This window comes from Oenanthe melanoleuca, chromosome 1A, assembly GCF_029582105.1.
Source record: "Oenanthe melanoleuca isolate GR-GAL-2019-014 chromosome 1A, OMel1.0, whole genome shotgun sequence".
NCBI lineage: Eukaryota > Metazoa > Chordata > Aves > Passeriformes > Muscicapidae > Oenanthe > Oenanthe melanoleuca.
Genome location: NC_079334.1, coordinates 56,417,861 through 56,443,426, shown reverse-complemented (window position 1 = coordinate 56,443,426; position 25,566 = coordinate 56,417,861). Strand labels below are relative to the sequence as shown.

Sequence of the window (25,566 nt, the reverse complement as noted above, 5' to 3'; positions counted from 1 at the left end):
ATTAACTGATGACAGAATTTTACAATCTTAAACACAAGTGTTGAGAACAGGCAGCACGTGTTCAGTTTGAGCACAGGAGGCTCAGGGTATGTACAAACTGCTCTTAAAGCAATGAGTAAGGCAAACAACAGTAAAATTAATACATTTTAACATAAGATGCATACATTTTCTTTTGGGATCATCTAGTTACTTAGCAACCACTGAACATGAATCCACCAGCTAGCTCCTCAAAATTATACTGCTGCTATAAAGCCTGGAAGGACCAAATTTTGAAGGGCCAGTGCAATAGCTGAGATCACAAAGATAAATGCACATCTTATTCACTTCACCTCTATGTGCAAAAGACTAACTTTAAACACTCTAAGCAAATGTGAAAGATATATTTATGAAAGTACCAAACTCACCTATGATCCAACTGCTGCTGCATTAGCATGTTCTGGTAATAAAACTATCTTATGCTAACATGATTTATATTTAATATTCCTTGATTGTATTAGTCATTTACATACTACACATGTAGAGAAAATTGTGTATAGTCAGAACACCAGCTGTTTATCTGTATTTATATAAGACAATTTTGAGATAATTAAAATCCTGTTTATAACAGCATCCAAAAAATGGCTGAAATCTGATTTTTTGACCAATCAGTGTTTAACAAGAAAAGACTAAAAATTTATCTTTAAAATCAAATGACTAATTTTGAATTTGGCAAACCCACTTGCTTTAGGAAGTATAATGTACCATTCCAAACATTTTTACCTCCACTCACAGTTAGAAAAACACCTTTTGTTATTAGATAACAACTATTTAATGAAACAGGAAATATTTTTTTCTGAAAATTCAACCATAGTTTAGGAGGATTCTGTCTGGTTACAAACTCAGAAGTTTTAAACACACAGACCTTATGCTGAGTGAACCACTGCTGTAGTTCTCGTAGAGGAGATACCAAGCAAAGGGCTTACAGAAAAGCAAGATTCAAAATAATTACAGAACATGTTACAAATCATTTATACTGAATACTTACAGTCTGTTGCTGACTGAAACTGAGAGGAAAGTGTCTGGGTTACTACAGTCCAAAATTTGTACAAGATATCAGACTGGCCATCCTGAGAGCAAGGGACAAAAGGAATACAAGTTTCAAAACATAGTCTTTTCAAAGAATCTCAAGGAATGTAAATGCTTCTGGTCAAAGCTGCTCCTCATAACTGAGAATAAAAACAAAGTGAAATCAGAGAAGTTTCCCTCAGGTTTAAAGCTACAAAAAGTATTGGAGAGAACAAAAATAAAAGTTTCCGTCTTGTCTCAAATTAAATATTTTCCTCCAAGTCTGAGAGAAATGCTCCCAGCTCTGTAGGGGTGAGTGCAGCCTGAAGCAGCACACCTCAGGAGATGTGTTAGAAAATCTCTCTGCACTGCAGTGACCTTCCCATTCCATGGGAGTTCTTGTGCTAGCTACAGCACAGCAATTATCCTACTGCCAATACCACACACTGGCAAACTCCAACCAGGGACCAAACTCATTGCATGCTGCACACAGAACAGCTCTGGTCCCCAAAACCATAAAACACACAAAAATACCTCACAGCTGACTCTTCACTGCCTGGTGCCAGCAGGGCTTGCAGTCAGAAGTGGAAATGTGCAGGGGCAGGCTGCTTCCCTACTGCCCCCAACACCGGGCACTTAGGGTCAAGCATTAAAGCATGATTTTTGATCCCTGTCTGTTTGAGGTAGGAAAAAAATTCCAGGAGATGAGGATGGGTATCCTGTCCTGCCTGCTTGTTAAGTTACTTGGAAGACTGTTCAGTGTTCTCATGGGAAGAGAAAACCTGCTGTGAACAGAACTGTTTTCTTCTTTGCATGGTGTACATGCCATCCCTTGACCCTACTTCTGTATTAACCAGTTTGACCAACCACTACAGGAATGATAAACAGAAAAGAAAAAAAATGTCAGTTTAACTTCTGCACTGCCCAGCAGTAGCACAAAAAGGTGGAGATAATCTATTACATTTAAAGTCTCACTACTCCAAAATTAATTACTAGTACTTAGATGATAAATGGGAAAAAATGGTCTTTTTTCAATAGCAGTGGCAATAATGGGCAAAGCAATGAATGTCTTTCCAATGTCATTCATTAACAAGTACCACTGCATCCCTCTTGAAGATCTGTTCATTGAGAGACTGCAAGTTCAAGCTCAAGTTTCAGTTTAAAAAAAAATCGTCTTAAAGAATTAATATAAAACCTGAAAATCAGTCAAAGGTACACTGATACATCTAAAAGTAATGATAAAAAATAGGATTATCATCACAAACTCTCAAACTCAATTAGATGGGAAATTCATCCAGCTCTACTCCTTTTCTCTAAAGATAAAGAAGGATAAAGTTTCTGGGTCATGTGTTAAGAATTGAGAGAGAATATCTTTTATGCTGTTGGATTCATAAAATGTGTGATAATTAACACAGAATGGTAAAATAAACTGGGATTACAGAATCTCATTTTTGACTGCTTGAGGACAATGATGGATTTAGAAACTGAAGTAATTTACTTTATAGCTAGGTTTGTTATTTTCTGTAAAATTGTGCTTGACTTTCATAAATGGGAAAAGTAAAATTAGAATATTAGAACATTATTAAGAAGGTTCACTGCATAAGACTTTCTTCAGTAAATATATTGCTAGAGCATAAATGTGAAATTACTTAATTCTTTATTTCACAGTGTCAAATTTAGATTGTGAAAACTACTATAAAACAAATGGCCTTTCACCTCAAGAATAAATTAATTGGTTTTCATATTCTCTATCCCAGCCTGAAACAATGGTTGTCTATTGAGCATGGTAACTCAATTCAAATTCTAAATGATCTAATGGAGGTGGAAAAACACTTAGAGAGCACTTTCAAACAACTCTTTTTTTCATTAGTGTAATTGCCATCTACATCTCTATCACTGTCTCAGCAGAAAACACAGTGATTAAAAGATCCAGAAAACAAATAAACATGTACCCCTCCACATCAACATTTCTATCTTAATTGTCAGAGTCAACATGGTGACAAGTAATGGTAACATGGGAAGACATTTTATGTTGTTGTGGAAATAAGTAACTTTTCTATGTATCTCTATATACACATATACATGAACACATTTGCATAGGTAGCCACAGTCAAATCAATTAACCTCTGCTCCTGGGGGAATGGTGTACAACAACTGCATCAGAATTTTGTAGTGAAGAAGGCTTTCATGGCTCAGCTAACCAACTGTATTATGTGTGAGGAGAGACGGAAGGGAAAGCTTCATGAAAAAGTCAAGTAACATTTCCTACTGACTGACTATTCAGTCAAAAATGTTTAGGGGTAAAAATAAATGCCCTGGTTTTCAACTAACTAAAACCACTATCTACAGAGTGCTGGTTGCTTCTATAACACATGACATGAGATTTCAGTTTGTCCAGTGCTGAGATGCAGTCTCTCTGGAGGGGAAATATAGCTGCTGATTAATAGCACAGAGAAGACCATGTAAGAGATTGTGGCAGGAACTAGAGAATACTGTTGCCTACACATACACCAGGGGGTATTTAAGTGGGTGGACTGTAGCTACCAAAACTGGAATACAGCAAGGCATTAGCATTAGATTCTCCTGAGGGAGTAAAAAAGTGCCATATGCAACCATGAGCATCCAGAAACAATTAATTTTGTTTAAATCTGTAATTTCTTTTGCTTACACATTAATTCAATATATTACTTTTGAAAGTACATTTAAGTCTCTCACTGCTTGTTTTTTTAAGTAATGTATTCTAATAAGGATTAGATTTGTTAGATTTATGAGAATTATAATTTCACTGCTTAAAATGTAACATGCAATTCCATCTGACAATAATCAATACTAAAAAATTATACCTAAAGGGTAGCAAAAGGAGTGTTTTTCTCCAGCAGGAAATTAAAGGAATGTCCCTTGTACTGGACAACTTCTTCAAGGACTTAAAAAGAGAGGCAAGATGAAGTTTGAGGAGGAAAAGGCAGCTCTGCTTGCTTGAAATGAACACAGCAAATCTACTGGCTCATCTTAATGTAATGGAAAGTTTATAAGCCTTCCCCTGTGCTTCACATACAGCATTGTGAGCAGGCAAACCACAGCATCAGACAGGAACTGCTCTTTTGAGCCTTTTACTTTCAGAAAACTAAAATCAACCAGCTAAAATTACCTTCTTGTCGTCTTCCCATCTGTAAATAATGAATATAGTCCTCCTCCACACCTACGCCAAATATCCTCAGTGGCAGACAATGTATGGGAGCATTGGTACATTCACATTAGCGATTTGATGTGTAGATAGGGCTCTTTTTGGCCCAAATCTGTCTTCTGTCTAATACTTGTCTTGCAGAACACACTGAAATGTGCCAGCAGATTAACCTCTACTATTCAAGGAATACATTACCTCATAATTAGTTTAAAAAGAACAATTTCTGCAATTAGATAGCTTTTTGCAGCACATCATCATGTATTTGTAAAATAACCCACAAGGATGTACTAATATTTCTATCAATTAATATTCTGAGACTTTAAATCAGGAATTTTCCATTTCTCTTGCTTCTGAAAATGAAATAGAATTGAAAGATGTTAAATTATTTACACCCCCTCCAAAATAAAAGTGCTTGCTTTGAAATCTAGTCACAAGCAGATTAACATCTTGTGATACAATCCCTTGTAGCAGGAGCAGCTGACAAGATGAGTAATGAACTGCATCCGATTATCTTTTCAGCTCTGTAGCAATCATTTTCCAACAGCTTCCTATGCCATAACCAACCACACTGGAAAAAGGTCACCATTCTGTCAATACTGTCCCCCACCCAGTGTATGTGTTTAACAACACAGAGAGCACACAAACCTCTGGAAGCTAAGAGGTTTTATTACTGGGCACAAAGCTGTTCCAGGTGCATATTGTGCACATAGAAAGCCTACATAAAACATCCATACATAATTGAAAGTCTCCCAGAAGTAAATTATTGCACTTTAGCATAAAATAAAACACTATTTCCTTTTGTCATGCGATATGTTTTTCCTTCAGCAAAAGAGCCTTAACTGTAATTGATGGTATCTAAAACTCACGACAGGCAAGATTCAGGTTGACATATACATATTTTCCCCACCGTGAAATATAACCAAATTAAATCTATGAACATTAATTGCAAGCAATTGTAAGACTATAATGGCAAAACAGAACTTTCTCCCAAACCAGATCCATTTAATGCAGCATTTTTGAATTAATGTACTGTCTGTTCGCAGCTTTATTTTGATCTCACAGCACAGAAAATCTGCACATAAATCATACTTTGTACCAGTACAAAATGGTGGGGAAGTAAGATCAGCCATGAAACTGGCTACTTTCTAATAAAGATCTGTTGTGAAAATGCTCCAATGTCTAAAGCACACTTACATAAACTAATACCTACCAACCCAAACTCTAAATTAAAAATACTGTTGCTGTTGTTCCTGTGACCAGCGACCACTTTATTCCCCAAAACTGAACAGCTGAGAAGGCACTTACATGATTTAGTAGTATCTATGCAATTCCTTGGGCAGTGCAAGACAGTTTAGATCTGTCCTCTTGTTAATTCTTTATTTTCAGAAATGAACAGAACAACTACTCAGTAACATACACTAGGGCAACCCTCTGTTATTCAGACCTGCTGGACAGCTGGCCACACCAGGGGAATGGAAAGATGTATGGACTATTAGCACTTAGCTGCTTTAAAATATATTATTTCTAGGTAACCCACTTGCATCTGTGCAGAGTAAAACAGAAAACCACAACAATCAGACTGCACTCTGGCCCAGCCACTGTAATTATTCCCTTTTTCACACTGTTTAAAAATTTGTTACATAGGCGCACATACTATTCACAGAGGAATTACTTGATCATGAAAATTATACCCATAAATCAGACAAAATATGTCCAGCAGGCTAGACCACAAATGGTGATGTATTTTCTCAACAGTGGGGCTCACTTTATTGTGTATGTGAATGGAACAAAGTTTATCCTTATTAAAATAATAGACAGTTAGTTTGACTTCCATGGTATATCTTATTTATGTGAAATTAAAAATGTGCTTAAGTGCTTTGCTGAATCAGAGCCATAACTAGCAATCCACTAAAAATATTTTCACTTTGTGCAACTATTTCATTTCAACTATTATTATGAAGTCATTATTGTCAATACTCAGCACAAACAGTAACACTGTGCAGCTTTCCTATAACACCTTTGAGATCACCAAGTCCACCCTACGACTTAGAACAACCTTGTCAACTAAACCATGGCACTGAGTGCCACATCCAGTCTTTTGTTTTTTAAACACCTCCAGGGATGCTGACTCCACCACCTCCCTGGGCAGCCCATTCCAATGGCCAATCATTCTTCTTGAGAAGAACTTTTTCCCAATGTCCAGCCCAAACTGTGGGGCTACACTACTGATCACCTGCTAGACTATGCACCACTGATCACCACTTTCTGGGCCTGGCCACTCTGCTGGGCCATTCATGATTAATCCCACATTGATAAAAAGCTGAGTTTCAGAACACAGTGCAAATGTGAGAGCCTGCAGACTCAGTCACCAATGACTGCTGGTAAGGAAAGGATTTAGATCAGTACTCTTTTACTGGTATGGAATGAATGGGGGGGAGGGATTTATACTTGTCTATTAATTTGTTTTTTCCAGTAGTCCTTTTATCTTTAGTGCATGGTATTACAGCACCTAAGCAGCCTTGTTAATAGTGTTAAGCAAGACTATCACTCAGACTGATGCATTAACTGCAGAGATTTGAAATTTAGATTTGATGTTCCTTGCTCACAAGATTATAGAAGAAACTACAGACTGACACAATTCATGTGCTAAACCTTTTCTCACTCATATAAAAATGACTAGCTTTCCAGTTAAGATAATACAGCACATTTTCACTAACAGCTACTAGTAAGTTAATAAACCACTGAACAATAGTGGGCTGACTACCAGTATCATCAAAGGAAAGATATTAGAATATCTGCATTCATTGGTACTATACAATAATATTAATGCTAAAGCCTGGAAAATTGATTTCAAGTCTCCTCAAACATAAAAACAGCTTACCTCACTTAAAAAACCCATATCAAACTACTAATTAACTTTGCTATTATTAAAATGAAATTAAATCTCTTTCGCTCTGTTCTTATTATAACAACTATTTAGTATCTGACATTAAATCTAAATTCAAGGAACGAGAATGAATATACCCCCTCCTTCTTCAGTATTAGACAAGAATGTAAGAAGATGCTGAGAGGACATATATTTATTTTTACAAATGTCTCTATTTCCTCCACACTGTAAATTTAGAACTTAATGAGTATAATTTCCCATCTGTGAATTATCATATTTGTGTGTGTCTAAAATAGCTATTTTAACATTCAAATAATAAATCTGACCCACTGATTCTAAACTGGCTCTTACTTCACGACAACCACTTCCAACTTATTTTTCCCTGTAGAAATTTTGATACTTTTGAGTAGAATGTGAAAAACATCTTTATTGTGAAGCCTCTTTGAAATGTAAAACAATATAGAGAATATTATCATGCAGCTAGTTGCTGCAGGCTCCTGAAATCAGGCTTTGCATACTAATACATACAGTGTTTTCTATCTGTAATCAAACGCTCCGCCATGGAGAAATACGGGACTTGTGAATGCTGCTCTAAAAACAGAGATGTTTAAAGGACAGTCTAAATATTTTTTCCACCAACAAAGCCACAATGCAAATGATTTAACAATTTTGTACAGCAAGATCTTACGGGACAGAAATAAGGAAATCTATTTGCACTATTTCTATAGCAACATGATTGCCCAATGTTAACTGTTAGACTTTGAACAAAAAGCCATCATCCTCAGTAATGCAATTAATCAGTAAAGAAAATAAAAATTCTGAGTGTGTTTCCAATAACCCTTTCTGTATCTATCCTTAAACTAGTCAGGATTAAATTTCTTAAAATAAGAGTGAATTTAAATTTCTAATGTTGCTTATATTATACATTACAGCTTCAGAGATGTCAATAATGACACTGTGATTTTAAAAATGACCTTGATTTTTTTGTTTTACTGCAGGGCACAGAATTTCATTACACTGGGTTGATCAGGTTATATCCAAGGTGTAATAGTTTCTAGACTTCCAGCAGTAATGCAACATTTTAAAAAGGTCTCTTTGTGGAAGTGACAAAAGAAACAAAAGCAGCTTTGCTTTATTTCTCAAAAACCATATTGACCAGAAAATAAAACCCCTGCATTTCATAGACTATTGGAATGCATGATTCCTCAGAAAAACTAATTTGTAAGGAACAAAAACACCTAGATATTAAACAGTGCCCTATATCTTCAAAACTACTTAAAACATTAATTAATCCTTCCATATTCCTGCAAGATAGGCATCAACTGGAAATAAATGAACTTAGTATTCAAAAGCCAGTAACTACTCCAGGGATTTGACAGCTTTCTTCTATCCAAAGAAGTGATTTAGTATGTAAGGCTTCAATTCAAACTATGCTTTCACCTTGACTACACTATATCCCCTCCAAGGATGAAAGGATGGTAACAGGTTCATTACCATGTCCATGCAGGTTGGACCTGCTCAAGTAAGATTGACAAGAATGATGATAAAAAGCAGCACTTCTGGTAAACATATTTCTTTTCCAATGGCAAGCTGACTGAAAACCAACTGATTTAATAATTTGCATCCCCTTGGAATGCCTTTTGAAATTGCAGAGTGCTTGGAGCTCAGGGCTTTGTGGTTTTCTGAACGCTAACCCCAAGCATAAGCCTAACCCTAGGTGTAATGCTGACCCGAGGCAGAGCAATAAAAGCCTCATGGGTGTGAGGCTGGTGCCAAGCAGAAGGATGTGGAGGGAACCATGTTGTGGCAGTCCAGTGTTTCCCCTGGCATGCCTTTTGTAGCTGCACAGTCCCTCACTGACCTGCAATTTGCACAAACATCACCAAGTGAGAAGTGAAAAAGAACAAAGGTCATTATTGCCTACTAACCCATGCAATCTCCACACCACCCCTTTTCTTCACAGCTGCACATTTCTGTCAGAGAAAGGGAATTAAGTTCTATGGAAATCATAGTGTCATTAGAAAACCATTGCACAGGCTCTCACCCTCCCATGTGAATTAGAATCAAATTACTTTTAGGATGGTTGTCTGGGCACACAGATCCATTCGAAATGAGAATTGGGACTTTTAACTGGTATGATCTTCTTGGCTCTTTAAGAGTCCTCAAAAATCCTGCAAGCAAATCCAGCAGGGCAATTTCTAGATCTGAAACAAAAAGCGTCTTAGATATTTTGGGAATCAAAAACCTGCTCATCCACCTGCGTTTAGATCTTCACAAAGTACCTCATTATTGCCTAAATAACAAACAGAAATCATAGTAGAAATGATGTGCAAGTAATCAAATTCTGTTTCTACAAAAAATACTGAAAAATAAATCATATACTTGTACTAACTGGTGAAAACCATACTATTTTCTGAATTCACATAAGACAATAATTAGACTATTTTTCAAAATTTTCCACTTGGGATTTTTTTAAAATTGCGCTAACAGAATGTGAATATGTGATGGTAGATGTGAATAATTTCAAAGCCGCAACATTTTTTAACAAGTTTAGATGGGGAGCGGAAATAAGAAGGTGAAATACAAGTACACTCTGTCAATAAACATCTATATTTTCCATTTATTTTCTTTATCTTATGTAATGCTGAGGACATTTCTTTCTATATCGTTAACACCTCATACTGCCAGTGTTGACAACTCAGGAAAAAAGCCTGCTTGCTCACCAAACATTCATCAAGAGAAGCAATGATGAGAGCCCTCCACAAAGTACATAATAACACTCCCTACAACTCTCAGCTCACTTTGTTACCGGAGGCTTACGTAAACGACAGGGCTTGTGATGTGCCTTGGTTGCAAACAGGACACCCAAAGGCGAGCAAGGGCAGGGCTGCCTGGACCTTTCTGCCCAGTGGAAAGACCCCACTCATCCTTTCTACTGACCACCCCAACCCCCCCTTAAAAATTATTTGCTGCTTTTCAGGCTGCTTTTCTTTTTGCAGAACCTTTCTTGATGCCTATGTAGGAGTGAAGGACCCAAAATAGATAAGGATCAAAGATCATTTTCAACTCTTTTGCAAGGGGCTAAGAGGGACTCTTATCTTTAATTAGGAAGGTGACTGTCACAGAAGGATATGTTTGGCTGTGATTTACACTGAAGTCAATTGTAGTTTAGGCATTACAACAGCTGAGGAAGGATTAGTCATTACACACTGAAAGAGAGAAGCAATAAAGCAGAATAAACTGAAGTAACCCATTAGCTCGCTGAAGGTGAATTAAGCAATCAAAAAAGGTGATATAAATAACCAATCATAAGGTGAACAAAAACATCAAATTTACATTATTTAAATCTTATTTGCAATTTTAACTTTTACCTGTAACATTATGACAGCATTGACCCTATCTTTTAAAAATGTATACAATGAAAGCTCTATTCATTTTCCCGAAAACTAGAAATCAGAACTCTGTGAGTTCTGAATTCTTTTAGCCCTCTTCAACTAAAATCTAGTCATTAAAGGCCATTTTTGTCTTACATAAAACCCACAAAATGTGCATTCAATTGTATTTCTCCTTTAAACAGTTAATAGTTTTGTTAAAAAATGAAATCTGTAATTTAAATATGTCAACATTAATAATGAATAGAGAGTTCATCACTAGTATGAAATGAAGCAGTTTTCAGAAGGTACTATGAGTGCATGCTTTCTTTTCAGAATTGCCTCAATTTCATACTGCGACAAGGGAAAAATACCAAAATCTAGATCTGCAAAGGGAAGGAGTGAAAAAATGTGCACTGTAAATTTAATGTCCAGATTCTTCCATAATCCTCATGTAAGCCTGACACTGTTACTTAACTCTTGGCCACATCTAATACTGGTAAAAATTGGAAGGAAACCAATTTTTAGGAGGAACCCCAGGGTAGAAGAGATGCAGGTGTTGTCATTGCCCTTTTGCTGAACTGCAGTATTTAAAAATTTCTGAGTTCTGTACCTCAGTTTCTTCTTCAGTTTTTTTTTTTTTTTTTTAAACAGAGACTTTTTGTGTATCCTTTAATTAATTAGCTAGTGCTTTTAAAACTACATTTTTGGATACAACATGATACAACACTACTAAATATTATTATGGTAACAGGTAATTAGAAAGCCGGAAAGCACATATTTGAGATCATAATACAAAATTAGAAAAACTGCAGGCTGTGCTATCTGTGAAGAGAAGGACACAAAAAATCCCCAATGGAAAAAGAGAATGATGACTAAAAAAAAAAGGCAAGTAGCTTCCTTGCTATTAAAGGACTTGTGCTTTAAAAAGGCTGGATCTCCTCCTCTCTTATGCTTCCTAGGATGATACTTGCACTGCAGTAATCAAAACAAGGAAGCAGATGGACAGGCAAAGTGGTACTGCAGCTGCTGCAGAAGATGACTATAATAATAATGTTGACATCAGTAACAGTAATTAGTGCACAGACTGTAGAGTGGATGATTCGTTTTCTTATCTTCTGGAGTGGGCATGCTGCTCTAGCAAATGGGTACAAGGTTAGTACCTTTGGTTTGTTTTGTTCATTTGCTCAGTTTATTAATGAAATTTAATACAATAAAGAAAATCCAACTTCTCTCCCTCTCCAGAACACTTGTTGAGGAAAGCACATTTCAGTTCAATACGAAATGGAATCTTCATTAGTAAATGGCAAAAAACCAATTTCTTATTTATATCTAAAACAATTCACATTCTCCCATACAGCCATCTGTACTTGCACTCCTGAATTTCAGCAGCACGCAGCATGTGTCTGGTTCTGTCTGAACAACAGCTCTACTCTTTGATGTGACCTCACCCATCTGCACTCCTTTTTCAAGAGACACCAGAACAAATGGTCTAACTGTGACAATGTCCAAGAAAAACATGGTGCTATACTGAACCATTTCAGGCAAGAGGTAAGTAAAACATCTGTGCCATCAGCAGTACTGTGTCATGCTGAGAGAGTTCTGCTAGCAGAACATCAGATAAGCATGTACCACTCCTCCTTAGCTGGGAATGACAATGTCCAGCCTGGCACTATACTACACCAAAACACCCATGGAAGAGCAAAGTAATTGGAAGTGTGATAACTGCAGAAAGATAAACAGATGGATTTTATTTGGGAAATAAAACTTTTCACTTAGATGCAATCCTGAAGTAGTGAACTTTAAGGGAAAGAAGGGTGATCAGAGAAATCATGGAACATACTTAGCATAAGACAACCCAGTAAGTTTTTTATTTTCTAATAAGCTTTTCCTTATCCTGCTTCCATTGAAATTCATTCTCGCTGTTCATTTAGTCTCCAGGAGGATAAAATATTTCTTTTGGCTTCCCTCTATTATCAGCCTCAAAAACTGGAAAAACTCCCTTTTCAGTTGTTGAAAAACTCCTTTTCAAGTGATGCATTACAAGAGGGAAGAGTGAAAGTGAGAAGCATGGGCGCAGGGTGGGAGCCACTCATGAATACCAACAGATCATTTACCTAAGCTCCCTTTCCATCCAAACTCTTCTTTTCAGCGTTTCTGGTCTGTCTCCAGGTTTCTATATTTCTCCTTAAACATGCTGATCCACTGAAGGGCTGATCCACCCAGGCAGTAATAGATATTTTTTGCCAGATTAAACCTTTTTTATTAGGAAAATATGCAAAAAGTTTATAAACTTTTTGTGGGGGGTTGTGGATTTTTTTTGGTTGGGCTGTTTTTTTGCTGTTGTGGTTTGCTTTTTTTGTTTGTTGTTTTAGCACAGAAAGAGAAGCTTGAAGTGCCTCATAGAAAGTGATGCACTGTGCAACATCTTCTGGAGAAGGGCTTAAGGGACAGATAAAGGCAGTATTTAACCTTATTTGCTTTCACTGTTGAGAAGACCATGTTTGCATATGAAGAGCTTCCCCAAATTATTTCAAATATTAAGTCCATGTAAATTAAAAATCCAGTTACACACTTGGAAAGAAATGTCAACAGGAACACATCTTTTGTTTTCACTCTCTTCTACTAAGGTAGATGAGACAGTTTCAGTAATCCTGTTCCTACCATTGAAGGAGACCATTAATCAAATTATTCCAAATATGAATAAAAAACAATGCAAATGAATGGAAAATAATAGGTACTCAAAAGAACAGCCATGATTATTTTTCAAGGGAGAAATTGTAAAGAAGTGAGAAACAGATGGCTGAAAATGATAGATGAAGACACATTCTCCTATGCAAACTAACAGATTTAATTAATTACTCAAATCACATGGTATTATGGATAGACGATCCATACAGTGGTGCCTTATCAGCTCCCTTTTAAAGAAAACAAAAGAAATTACAATAAAATGAACATGTTTATATCCTACAGATATAACCCACAGACCACAAATATATCCTTCAATGTTATTTTGAGTTTCAACACTTCCTCATCAATTTAATTAAAAAATTATGGAACTGTAAAACTAGAAACAAACTCATTCTCTCATCACATTTTTCTTAAGAGATTTACTAAAGTATACTCAACTAAATTAAAACTTTACCTTAACTATCTCCTCTATGAAGCAGACATGTGACACAGGATCTCTTTTCTTCGCCAATACTTTCTGCAAATGCTGCACCTGTAAGAGAAAATTTATTGAGAGTGGAAGTGACATCTAAATTCTTACATCCAAAATTGCATGATGAGACAAACAGGAATTAGGTGCAGGGTACCTGTCCACAAGCAGCACAGATCTGATCCATGAGTTTCTCCATGTTTGTCCAGAGGGCTGCTCGAAAAGCTGCTGTGTTCCCAGGTGTTGGCATAGCAGCTCTACCAGGGCCACCTAAACGGTTTTTAAACATACACAACAGCACATTTCAGCTTCCACAAATGAAATTAAAATATTGGAAACATAGATATCTATGCACTTTGACTGATACATTTTTTTTAAGCCAAAGCAGCCTAAAATATCTTCAGAACAGAGCTTTGTGAATGGCCTCTCATCTCAACTGAGAAGCTGACTAAACTCTGACGTTCAGTGGAGATACTTCATTCTCTTAACTGTTACATGCTCTGCCAATTCAGACCTCCACAGAAACACCACAGTAATGTCAATGAGCAGTTTTGCAGGATGAAAGAGTAATGTGAAATGGCAGAGAGAGTAGCTGAGAAAAATACAGCTATTACCAGCTCATATACATAGACAAACTGCTAAAAAAAGTGATATTCCAGCTGAAAGTCATGTAGCTTCTAAACAATCACTTCACTTGAGAGGATGCATTTCTGTATTATGCAGCTGATTATGGTTCTGGACCCCACCTTTTTGCACGACTGTAAAAAAAAAATGTTCGTAGCACCAACTTCAAATTTGCCTGCTCACCCAATTCCTCAGTATTTTTTGATATATGAGTTATGCTTAATAGTGCATCATTTCTTCATATTGAATAGTCTGCTTTGAAACAATTTTCACCTGACAAAAGCATAACAATGTAGTTGCAGGCTTATTCCATTGATTACAAACAATTTCAACACGTAATTCTCCCCCCAATACAAAGAAAGCAGAATTTGGAGTCATCTTTCCATGAGAAACAGCTAAGAAAATGCAGCAAAGTTGTAACCTAATGAGGACAATTTTCTGGGCGAGTTAGGAAGGAGCGGAAGGGAGGAATAATGGAAAACCTCCGAGCCAAATATCAGACAGACCCGGATTTTGCCAAATTAAATGTTTTAAAAGTACATGTTTCTCTACTGGCTAAAGCAAGCAGGGAAACATTTCTAGAATGGGCTTAGATGTGAGAGTTTCTTCCATTTCATAACATACTGTACTCCTACAAAAAAGAATCAATTTTCATTCTCTGTGAAACAAGTATCGCACCTCTTGTGACTGTTTGAGATGGTTGGGTCAACACTTTGATATCCAAAGCATTTTTTATGTTCTCTTCCAGTGCTGTGCAGTATCCATCCACCACATTAGCAATGGTATCCTTCAAAGTCCCAAGATTATGGAAAACCTGAAGAGCAGTTCCCACCTGAGTAGGATTCTGAAGAAAGAAGATATTAAAAAATAACAATTATCTTAACTGTACTATTGAGATGTTTCATCCATGAGAAGACATCATTTTAAGTGGGTGAGTTCATCTTTTAAGTTCAGTCTGCTAATTCATTTTGTTTAAATTACTGGCATCCTTACTGCGTAACAGAGAAGGAGGGTAAAGGACAGGACTGATTTCCTCTGATCTCTGAGCAATGCTTTGCTTAGATCCTTTTGGTGCTATCTTCTGAATATGAATGGAAAGAAAGGAACTGGAAGCTCTGCTGCTGGCAGTATCTAACCTGAGGTGGGTTATCAGTGACTGATCCAGGAATTCTGGGGTTAATTACAGCACACCTGTACTCAGCTATGGTGTAGTTAGCAATACTGCTTTAACATGCAGTGCTTGTTATACCACTGTCAGCTAAGCCCCAAATAGTTAATTAAATGTGATACAGGCTTTAAAAAAGTACTAACAAAGGATAAGAAGCAAGCTGGTCAAGCCCTTACTACTGACCACTGAAAAACTTCTATTTCTACATTTCTATTTCTAATGCTGACAATAACTTCATTTTTCTCACAGCAGAATTAAGAAATAAAGCAATGCAGTGATTATTTCCCAAGCTTGCAAAAAAAAAAAAAAAAAAAAAAGCAAGCAGAAAACTGTCCAAAAACTGTCTAGGTCAACTATTTAAGAGACCTCTGATAAAGATTGAATCGGATGATAATTCCACTTAGCAACACAAAACACTGGCATGGGTGCTATTTAGCAAGAGAAAAGCCTCAAATTATTGCCTTTGGAAACTAAGCACTGTCATCCATACACTGAATACTGCTTTTTAAATTAGCATTCACACGATATTAGTGGAGGGGGCAATCAGTTGATCATACACACATTCAAGATGCAGTCTTTTGTCATTTTTCTTAGTCACTTCTGCCAGCAGTAAAGAATGTGGTCTTGACAGAAATGCTGGGAGTCAGACTGGACAGAAGCATCTGAGACCACCAGACTTCCCACTGTAAAGCCCACTTTGGCTTTGGCCATGGTGCAGCTGCTGAGCTGAGGATGCATTTGCTGCACAATCACCTATGGCAAAAGGTTTTCTGATCTGCTGGCAAACAATGTGTTTGCCAAACCCAGTGTTTCAGAGGTCACACTCCTATAGCTGCACGTTCATGCCATTTTTTTCTAGGGTTCCAACAAGATCAAAACCACAGTTAAAGCAAAAAAAGCCAGATCCTATTTTCTTCCCCAGCTCAAATGAGGAGTTCCCAGGTTTAGTGGAAAGCAAAGGAATATTAGGCATGTATTATGGCTTGCAGACCTTATACTAACTATACAGATTTCTTTTTCCAAACAGTGTGGGAGTTAATGAGCATTCCCAGCATAGTATTACGGGTCTGGGACTTGCAGGTTTAGTTTTTTGACAACTGGGTATGCTGTAAAATTTCTAAGCATCCTGTGGGTGTGCTTGCGGAGGTGGGAAAGTAAGCCATAAAGACTGGAAGATTAATGGGATGTCAGAAAATGAAGAGTACTATAATGCAAGGAGGGAATTTGGGGACAGAATGAACAAGAGAAAGAAAATATAAATGGGAAGAGGACTGGGAATAGAATGAAAAGACTCTGGCAGAAAGAAAGAGAATGAAAATGAAAGGAAGAAAAGATAGAAAAGACACACCTCATTTACCAGCCTTTCCTAAATTGTTCTAATTTTTGCAGAATACTTACACAATTATGAAACCAGGTAGAGAGTGAGTAACACAAAATCAATACCTTACTATTACTATAGGAGCGCTCAACTAGATTTCAGTCAGGCTCTAATGTTCATATATTAAACAATAAAAAAAGAGAACAGCATCAAAAGGTGAGCTGGGCACTATCCACCTTTTAATAATCAATGGCCAGATACTTATTTTCCTGAGAAACAGGCAATACAGGCACAAATAATTGCAGGCAAAAAAATCAATCTTAGAGCTCTCACATCACAGTTTAGCAAACTAACTCTGCAGGTACTGGGCAGGAAAGACACTAAAACATACTCCAAGAGAGCCTGAGCTATATTTCAAAAGAACTGGTTTTAGCCTGAAGTTTCAAACCAAAATATGTCATTATGGAAACCCTCTATTCACTCAAAATATCTTCCAAAACTAGTACCAAAATTAAAATCATAATCGAACAAAGGTTATGCAGGTGGCCTATTTATTATTTGCTTTAAATTGTGGACATGGCCACAGACAGAGGGCTTCTAGCTTATGCATTTATCTTGTATGGAATTAAGAGACATATCAAATCCCTTACAATGTAGAACAAAGTGTATTATTTTATTTGATTCATACACAGTAATTTTCTCACCTCAGGAAACAGTTTTTGTTTTATATGCCCCAGACAGGCTATCTTAACAGTCCATTGTTGGTTTATGACTAATCCTAAGAGAAAGGAAATTTTTATGCACAGCTAGTTTCTAGGTTTAGACAATATGTTAAAAAAAATGAAGCCCCACCTGGGACAAAAATTATGTGAAAAGAAAATGTTGAAAAGCAGGACGGAAATGAATCATACTTTAAGGCTTGCATATACACCTCAAAATTAAACTGTTTATCATTAATACACACTGGACAAAAAGTTGAGAGCCAGTATTTCAGAATTTGCTACTACTAATAGATTTTATTGATAAGAATTTTTCCCTAATATTTTCCTTCTACCTGAGAAAGCTTAAAGCTAAACACTTCTGAGATTTGAAAGGTTGCCATAATTTTTATCAAGAGGAAAGCATGTATGTTTGAGGTTAAAAAGAACTCACTACAACAGTGATCTAAAAAGGAAAATGGAATCACATCAGAGAATAATACTCAGAATAACTATCCAACAGGAACAAAATGGAAAATAATATAATTACTTTTGAGATGGAATTTAATGAGTTCATCAACATTATTTTGTAACCAAGTGTCTGCCACCATAGGCAACCATACTTAGCAATTTTAAAACACTCTCCTTAGATTCTCTGTCCGTAAAAATTTGTATATTTGCCATAAACTTGAAGCTATGGTAATCAAGAGAGTAGAGGGCAAAGAACAATAGAAGAGCAATTATTAATATGTTAGCAATACAGTATAATATAATTGCATAAAAACAAGCTTACACAAGTGAAGTAAAAATATGACCCCATGAAGTGCAGGGCAACAACAATACCTACTCAAAAAGTAACTACAGTGATCTTCAGATTGCAAAAATTATTATGACTCAGGGAGTTAAGGAGAGATGGCATTAAGTCCACCAGTAATACCCTTCTGCATTCAAAGCATTCCTCCATCTGGTAAGTCACAACATAGTATGTTACAGATAAATTCCACAAATGTAAGAGTTTAAGAAGACTCAGTGAGTAATCAGCTCAACATATGAAGAAAATAAAACAAAAATCAACACACTCAAAAGCTACTTCTACCATGAAACAAGTCTCACAAATATTTTAAAACATTAAAGTTTCTCAGTATCCATCAGACAACAGATTAAATAGCTTGGTCACAAGGTTGATACCAGTTACCACTTGAAAAAAAGGCACGGGTATTTCAATTTATGCTTCTGCAAAACAGGTACTCATTCAGCAGAAACTATGAAGAGATGTTCACACCAAATGTATTTGGTAATTTTCTCTATGAATGAAAATCATTAATTTTATTGATGTAATTTCTGATTAATTTTATCCCATCCCATTCTATTTGGTTCTGTAGATGATCATGGACAAATAAAAAAATAAGTGTCATGTAATCATTAGTATGAATGTGGGTTTTTTTCACAATTACATAATGTGGTTGTTTCAAAGAGCAGGTGACTGGACTTAATAACCCAGCAGATGCTGTCCAGGCCAGTAAGGCATTTACAGTCATTCTCAGAGCACAACCCCATTTGTTTACTTCCTTTCCCACAAAGATAATAACCATGTGAAGACTGAACAGAAATGTCATTAAAGACTTAAATAAATATAACTTACATTTCTAATTTGAAAGTATCCCCTAGGATGGATAACAATTTTGCTTTGTCAACTGCCAATAATGCAACTATTTTATAAGGGTCAAGACTGTAGTGTTTTATTTTATGAGTGCTACCAGTACTACCAGAATAATATTTTGAAAACATGGCTAAGGAAAGAGCAGTAATCTTTTCCATCATTACAAATGCAGCTTGGACGAGCAAACCTGCTCCTCACAAGGGAGTGGGGTGATGATGCTGAGCTAATTTGGGGACAGGAAGATTCCTAGCATAAGGCTGAACCAAGAATAAGAAACTTGTATAACAGGCAAAACTAAAGCTCAAACCTCAGGGTACAGGATTCACTATGTAGATCATTCTTCTCTACCCAAATCTGTCTTAGGGAACTTCACATCATTATTTTTTTATCTGTACAAATCTGTCCCTAAGATCCCATGCCACAGGGTTTTCACCTTTGAGGACTATCAACTTCCTTCTCAAATGAAAATGTGTTAATTGGCAAAAGTATTTATGGTCAATACTATCTGAGACAATTATACTTCTGAGACAATTTTACTACTTTCATGAAGAAGCAGTGTTACAAATGTAATTAACTGTTAACTTGAAGTTAAATTTCACAAGTACCTGCATCACCAACCATCAGAACAGCTCTCCAAGGAAATATTCTTTTACAGTCCAGTTTGGAAAGACCACATACAGAGAAGTCAAACTTGGACCAGTCCCTTACTTTGAAATTATGTTCCATAGCTACTAATGTAGAAAAGGATATTTATATTTTGCTTATTAAATCAGAAGAGTGGCTCTGACTGAAAATCTTTATCATTCTGCAGAGAACAGACAACCCTGTCCAGGAGAAGCTGTGGCAGAAACCCAACAGAAAATTTTCACTGCTGATAGACAGATAGATAACTCAACAGCTGTGATTTCAGTGTGCTGTTACATCATTACCTCTTATGCAAAACATACACCATGTCCCATACACAAGCTGTAAAAGTGTAGCACAGCTCAAAAATAATTATATCCATTGCTTATTTGAAGGAAGTTCCATAATTACTAATTAGTCCAGGAATCACTTAAACAGAGTGGTCTGACAACATGGCAAACAAGGAATAGTACAACATTCCCTAACCATAAATAACAAAGAAATAATTAGCACTAAAACACAACAATCCCAGAACAGGATGTGCACTGAAATAACCAAACTTGTAAACTAATTAATATTCTCTGACAAGGAATACAAAAGATCATTGCAGTCCTTATAGAGTAAGTGCAAAAACAGTTTCCAGATTACACTTCTGAGTATCTTTGATGGATATTTAGTATTAACTAATTTAATTTGACAAAAGATTTGCTATATTGGGAACTATTTCACTTACTTTTAGAAGTTTACTTCATAGAGCTCCTTTTGTGTGTAGGAGATGGCAGTTTCAACTTCCAACACAGCACAGCTTTACAAGGTCCAGAAAAGACCCATTTGAGAGGCTAAAAATCCCCAGAGAGGTGTTCCTTTACAGTGTTTGCCCCTTCTCCTCTTTCACTACTATTACAACATGCTGCCTCCTTCCAATAATTTTCCCATAAAAACATTACTATCCCTTATGTCAAGTACTATTGAAGACCAAGTGATTGAGAAAGTTTTGCAAGCACTTGCAGCTACCCAGTTCTTAGTCATCTCTTTCAGACACCAGAAGTGAAAAAAAGAAAAGTTACTCCAGGAAAAGCTGCAGTTCAATTTAAAGAGCTCAAGCAGGTAACCAGTGAAGAAAACTTGGCCACCTAAGTCACAGTCAAGGCAAAATGATCTACTGAGCTGAATTAATAACTTAGTAAGAATGGTTGGAATTCTTGCTTTGAGGTATACCTCAGCTATTTTAATCGTAGAAAAAGTAATTAAAACCTAAAAGTAGAAATCAAATGCCAATGAAATTCAGTTTCAGTCTAAAAACAATATTTTATTCCTTTTCCAAATGTCTAAAAAAAATAATTGATATATCACTACTCCTAAAAATGAACCTACTTAGGGAAGCTCATCTCTATGTTCATTATCACCCATCTGTCTTTTACTCTGCTCATCTCTAAAACCTGAGCATTAAATGAAAAGGTCAAATTGACAATATAAAACCAGAGAATACAGGTTTCTTTCTAATGATATCCCAGATCTTCCTGTTTTGGCCTTTGCAGTGTTGGGAGGAGTGAGAGGCTAAAATGTTATGATTTGCTATAGAAATATCATAGTTAATGAGCATAGGTAATACTGATGTAACACACTGGCTAGATTAGAAAAGAACATTCAAGCCCTAAGAGGCAAGAGTCCTGAAGCCAAACATTTAAATATGGTTAGGTTATAACATCTACCTTCTGTGAGCACATGTTCGAAATACACAACCTCTTTTGGTAGAAGGACTTTCACATGAAAGGAGAAGAGCCACAAAGCACAGTTATAAACCTCATCATGCCCTCAAACCAGGTCAGCCTTTTATTTCTTAGAATAACAAGAAGGAAATAGCAAGAAGCACTGCACTACAAAGGTTGAGTAGAAAAAAAAAAAGAAAAAAGAAAAAAAACCCAGTAGCAATAAAATACTAGAAAGCAAAGAAATAAGATTTTTCAACACAGCTAAATAGCTTGCCAAAACACTTATTCACCATAATAGTGTAATCAAAGCAACAGATGGCTAAGAGCTAATGGGACAGAGAGGCATCAGGAACTGTTGTAAAGAATTATCTCATGAAACATCAAGCAATGTTCCAAAGTTTACCAAGCCTCAGGCTATCAACGTGACAGCAATTTTAAAGAAAGTATCTGGCACTTCTGAGGACAGATCAGCTAGACTGACTAGCCAATAACAATTACAAATCTTATCCTACAATGCTCTATTTTAGAGTGCAGGAAAAGTATAAAGAGTAGAAATGATACAAAACTTAAAAAACTAGTCAGGTAACATGGAAATGGGGGCTTCTGAGCCAAACTAAGCTTCTTAAAATGCTTCTCTCACCTCTTACACAATTTGACCAGTCTCTAAAGCCCTTACAGGTAAGAAACCAGATCCCATCTGAAGATGTGGCTTCTCTATCAAAAACACAACTGTCACTTTCTGATGAAGTTTAGACAGCAGAAGATGAAATTGCAGCACCTCTCCTGTGCTTGTGCAACCCTGACTTGCACCTGCTAAGTCCCATTCAAGTCCCATTACTGAAGGACAGAAGTATAAGGACACAAAATCTCATTATTAATTTTGGTATTTGGACAAAAGCTTGTGACCAGATGTTTTCTTCCACCTCACAATATCATTATGTATGCACTCACTCTATTAGATGGTTCAACAAAGCCATTACAGTTTCACTTTTAACTCAGTCTTAGCAATTAACTTTAGGAATTAGCTGCTGAAGGGTTATAACATGTTTTTCTCTCTTTAAAAAAAAAAAAAAAAAAAAAAAAAAAAGAAATCATTCTATCTCAGAAAAAATATCCTTTAAATGGTATGCTCTGAATGATTTCAATATCTACCAAAAGCCATCTGGGTTTTCTTGTTCTCCTGCTAGTCTTTGCAACAAGATAATAATTACCTATACAAGTGACAATATCTCATTTCTAGAATCTGTGCATATATTGTTAACAGCCCTGAAGTGCCCTCAAGTATTTAAAGAGGAATGAACTTCAAGAAGTTATTTTATTTTACATACTTTTTGGCTAATATTTTGATACTGAACTAAAGACATACCTCCATCAAGGTCAGATTTGCTGCTGGATATAATTTTTAAACATTTTTTTTTTCTTCTTATTAAAAAATTCAAATTCATTATATCACATACCTACAGGAAATTCTACAGATAATTCAGGGAAGACCTGTAGGTTGCCATGACTGCCAGAGATGCCCTAATCCACCTGTTTGCTCAAAGGAGGGTTTACCACACCAGGCTGCTCAGGAATGAGCCAGAAGACACTTTCTGCTCCATTTTCCCTTCCTAGTTCTTCTTACAGTTCCCAGAGAATGCAACAATGGATTTGTGCAGTCCTTTTCGTCAAGTTTCGCTGAGGCCAGCTTGAAAGAGAGCAAGAGCATGGATACACCCAAACATGTCTTCAGTGCTGGCAGTGTTACCCAACACCCTGACAGCAATCTAAGCCTTCCAAGTCCTCTTGTAAATTTGTCCCCTGGGAGCAGCATGACAAAACTGACCTCTTTTTGTTACAGATTCTACATTTATAGGAATAGATTTTATATTTCTAGGCTTTAAAAAAAACATCAGTCCCTTTAAAATCAAATGGGCAAAGCTATATCATACAAAAACTTTACTATGAAGGGAAAAAATCTGAAGATCTCTGCAGAAAAAGGAATACTGTGCCTAGCTTTGCCTGCAACTAACACAGACATTGGGATCCAGTTCAGCCACTGAAAAAAGGCAATCTCCACCCTTCACTTCAGCTGTCAGCCAGCAATGCATTCTGAAACCTTCACACAAATGGGAATTACTGGGGTTGCTGCTTGCAAAAGGACAGAAGGGAGGTGAAAGAGAAGAACAAACAGCTGAGTGCACCTCTCCTTCCACAGAGATGACATTATTCATCACCCAAGAACTGCAGTATTTTGATGCAAGATTTCTCCTTTCTAATGCCACACACTGTTCAGTTCCCTATGTCATTTCAAGCTTATCCAAAGCTTTTAATCTTTTTGTTACCATAAATGTAACAATATACGATAATGCAGAATTTCATGTGGCACTGAGTAGCAGATCAAGAACACGATGAAGCATTGATTTTTTTCTGAGAGGATTAAGACAGAGCAGATTTCTAACCTGAGAAAGAGGCAAAATGAATTATATTATCTTATTTAGATGAGTATCATGGCTAGTCAATCATATTTTTCACTCTGCTCTATGCAGATGTGGCTTATTAATGCTTTGTATGTTCTCCTTGGATCACCTAATTGCATTACTGCAGAACCTGTTAACAATCAACAGTCAACAGTACAAACCACAAATAGAATTACAGTCTGGGAGAGGCGTTTAACAATAACATACTATCTTATCTGGAGAGAAAGAACCTCAGTGTAGCTTCAGTTTTGAAGAGACACAGATACACAAAGTAAAATTTTAAAAGGCTGGGATGTATTATACAGAGATGTAGCCAAAGCCCACGTCAGTCTCTGCTCAGTTGCATCCCTGGAATTTTGCAGAATTTCATATATGCTGTTCACCTTTGAGTATCTAAAGCAAATTAGAAATATTTTATATAAAACCCCTAAATGGACTTAGGACTTCGGAAGATAACTTTATTCAACCTCATTCTATAAAGATTAGACTCATGTCATTAAAACACTGCAATGTCTCCTAAAGAAAAATCTTTATGATTCCCATTCAAGTCTTACTTCAACTGTTTTCAACAAGATCTAATCTTAGCTTACCTTTCTGCATCTGTAGCAACGCAAACACCATTTCCTTATTTCACTGCTCTACCTTATCCACTCCCCAGTCCATCCTCCAGCTCTTCTTCAGTTTTGTTCTTAGAACAGCTCTTTCCATTCATATCTTTCTCTTTGGAGTTACCTTCAAGTCCTAAACTTAGTTTCCAGTTTCTGTACTGACACACAGTATTCCCAGTGTCCTTCTTTCTACCCCTACAGTATATTTTATTTACAAATCTTTCACAGCTGAGCAGTTCATAGCAGTGACCTAAGCCTCTTTGCATATAAACAGATGAATCAATCATCATATTTGCATTAATTACCTTAAAAGTACTAGAATCAGATACATCCTTGCCCGTGTAGGTATTATCTAATCTTAGTGCAGTTTCGGTTTTCTCATTGTGGTCAGAGCTGTCCAAGACATAACAGTTGACAGTTTTCCAATCCAGAGAAAACACCTAAACAGATGGACAACCAGAACATAGAAACAGACTATGCAACAGCCTCTAATTTAAAATAATTTCTGTCTGCAAAGAAAGCTGAACTCAATATTATTAAACATTCCTGTGTTTTCATGACGGATATTGTAGGAGGAGTAATTTTTTAGTGATCACAAACGACATTTACTAATTGGTATGAAACCAAACTAAGTGTTTCATATTTCAAAATAACTAGTCTCAACAGGGAGATCTAAAACACAAGGTCATTTTCAATAGCTTTGTAAGGTATTCTGACTTCTTTTCCCCCTCTCACACACACTATAGCTACTAATTCCTTGGAATTTATTATTATCTAAAATTTTTGGAACAGTAATGACATCTGAATTCTTAAAAAAACATTATCTAAGTTAATACATATTTATAACATTAACTACAATGGAAGATTAAGTTTTCATGTTTAGTTGACAAGTGGTCATATTAATTGATATGAATCTCTGAAGAATAGGACCAGAAGTGAATTTTAAAATTATCCAGCTGATCCTCATATAAAATCATCACTAAACAGAATACAAAGATTTTGGCAAACAGCTAAGTGGTGATTCATAGCAGAGTGAAAGGATATAAAAC

General features: G+C 36.3%; 1 protein-coding gene across 1 annotated transcript in view; it reads right to left on the bottom strand.

Moving 5' to 3' along the window:
- Positions 1-25,566, bottom strand: part of COG5 (component of oligomeric golgi complex 5) — a 177,519-nt gene that overhangs the window by 46,336 nt on the left and 105,617 nt on the right. Inside the window, exons 8-11 of the mRNA XM_056482133.1 lie at positions 14,949-15,114; positions 13,804-13,916; positions 13,632-13,709; positions 1,025-1,106 (exon numbers count right to left, since the gene is read on the bottom strand). Of these exons, the coding sequence (XP_056338108.1) occupies positions 1,025-1,106; positions 13,632-13,709; positions 13,804-13,916; positions 14,949-15,114 (439 nt within the window). The remainder of the gene's footprint in view (positions 1-1,024; positions 1,107-13,631; positions 13,710-13,803; positions 13,917-14,948; positions 15,115-25,566) is intronic.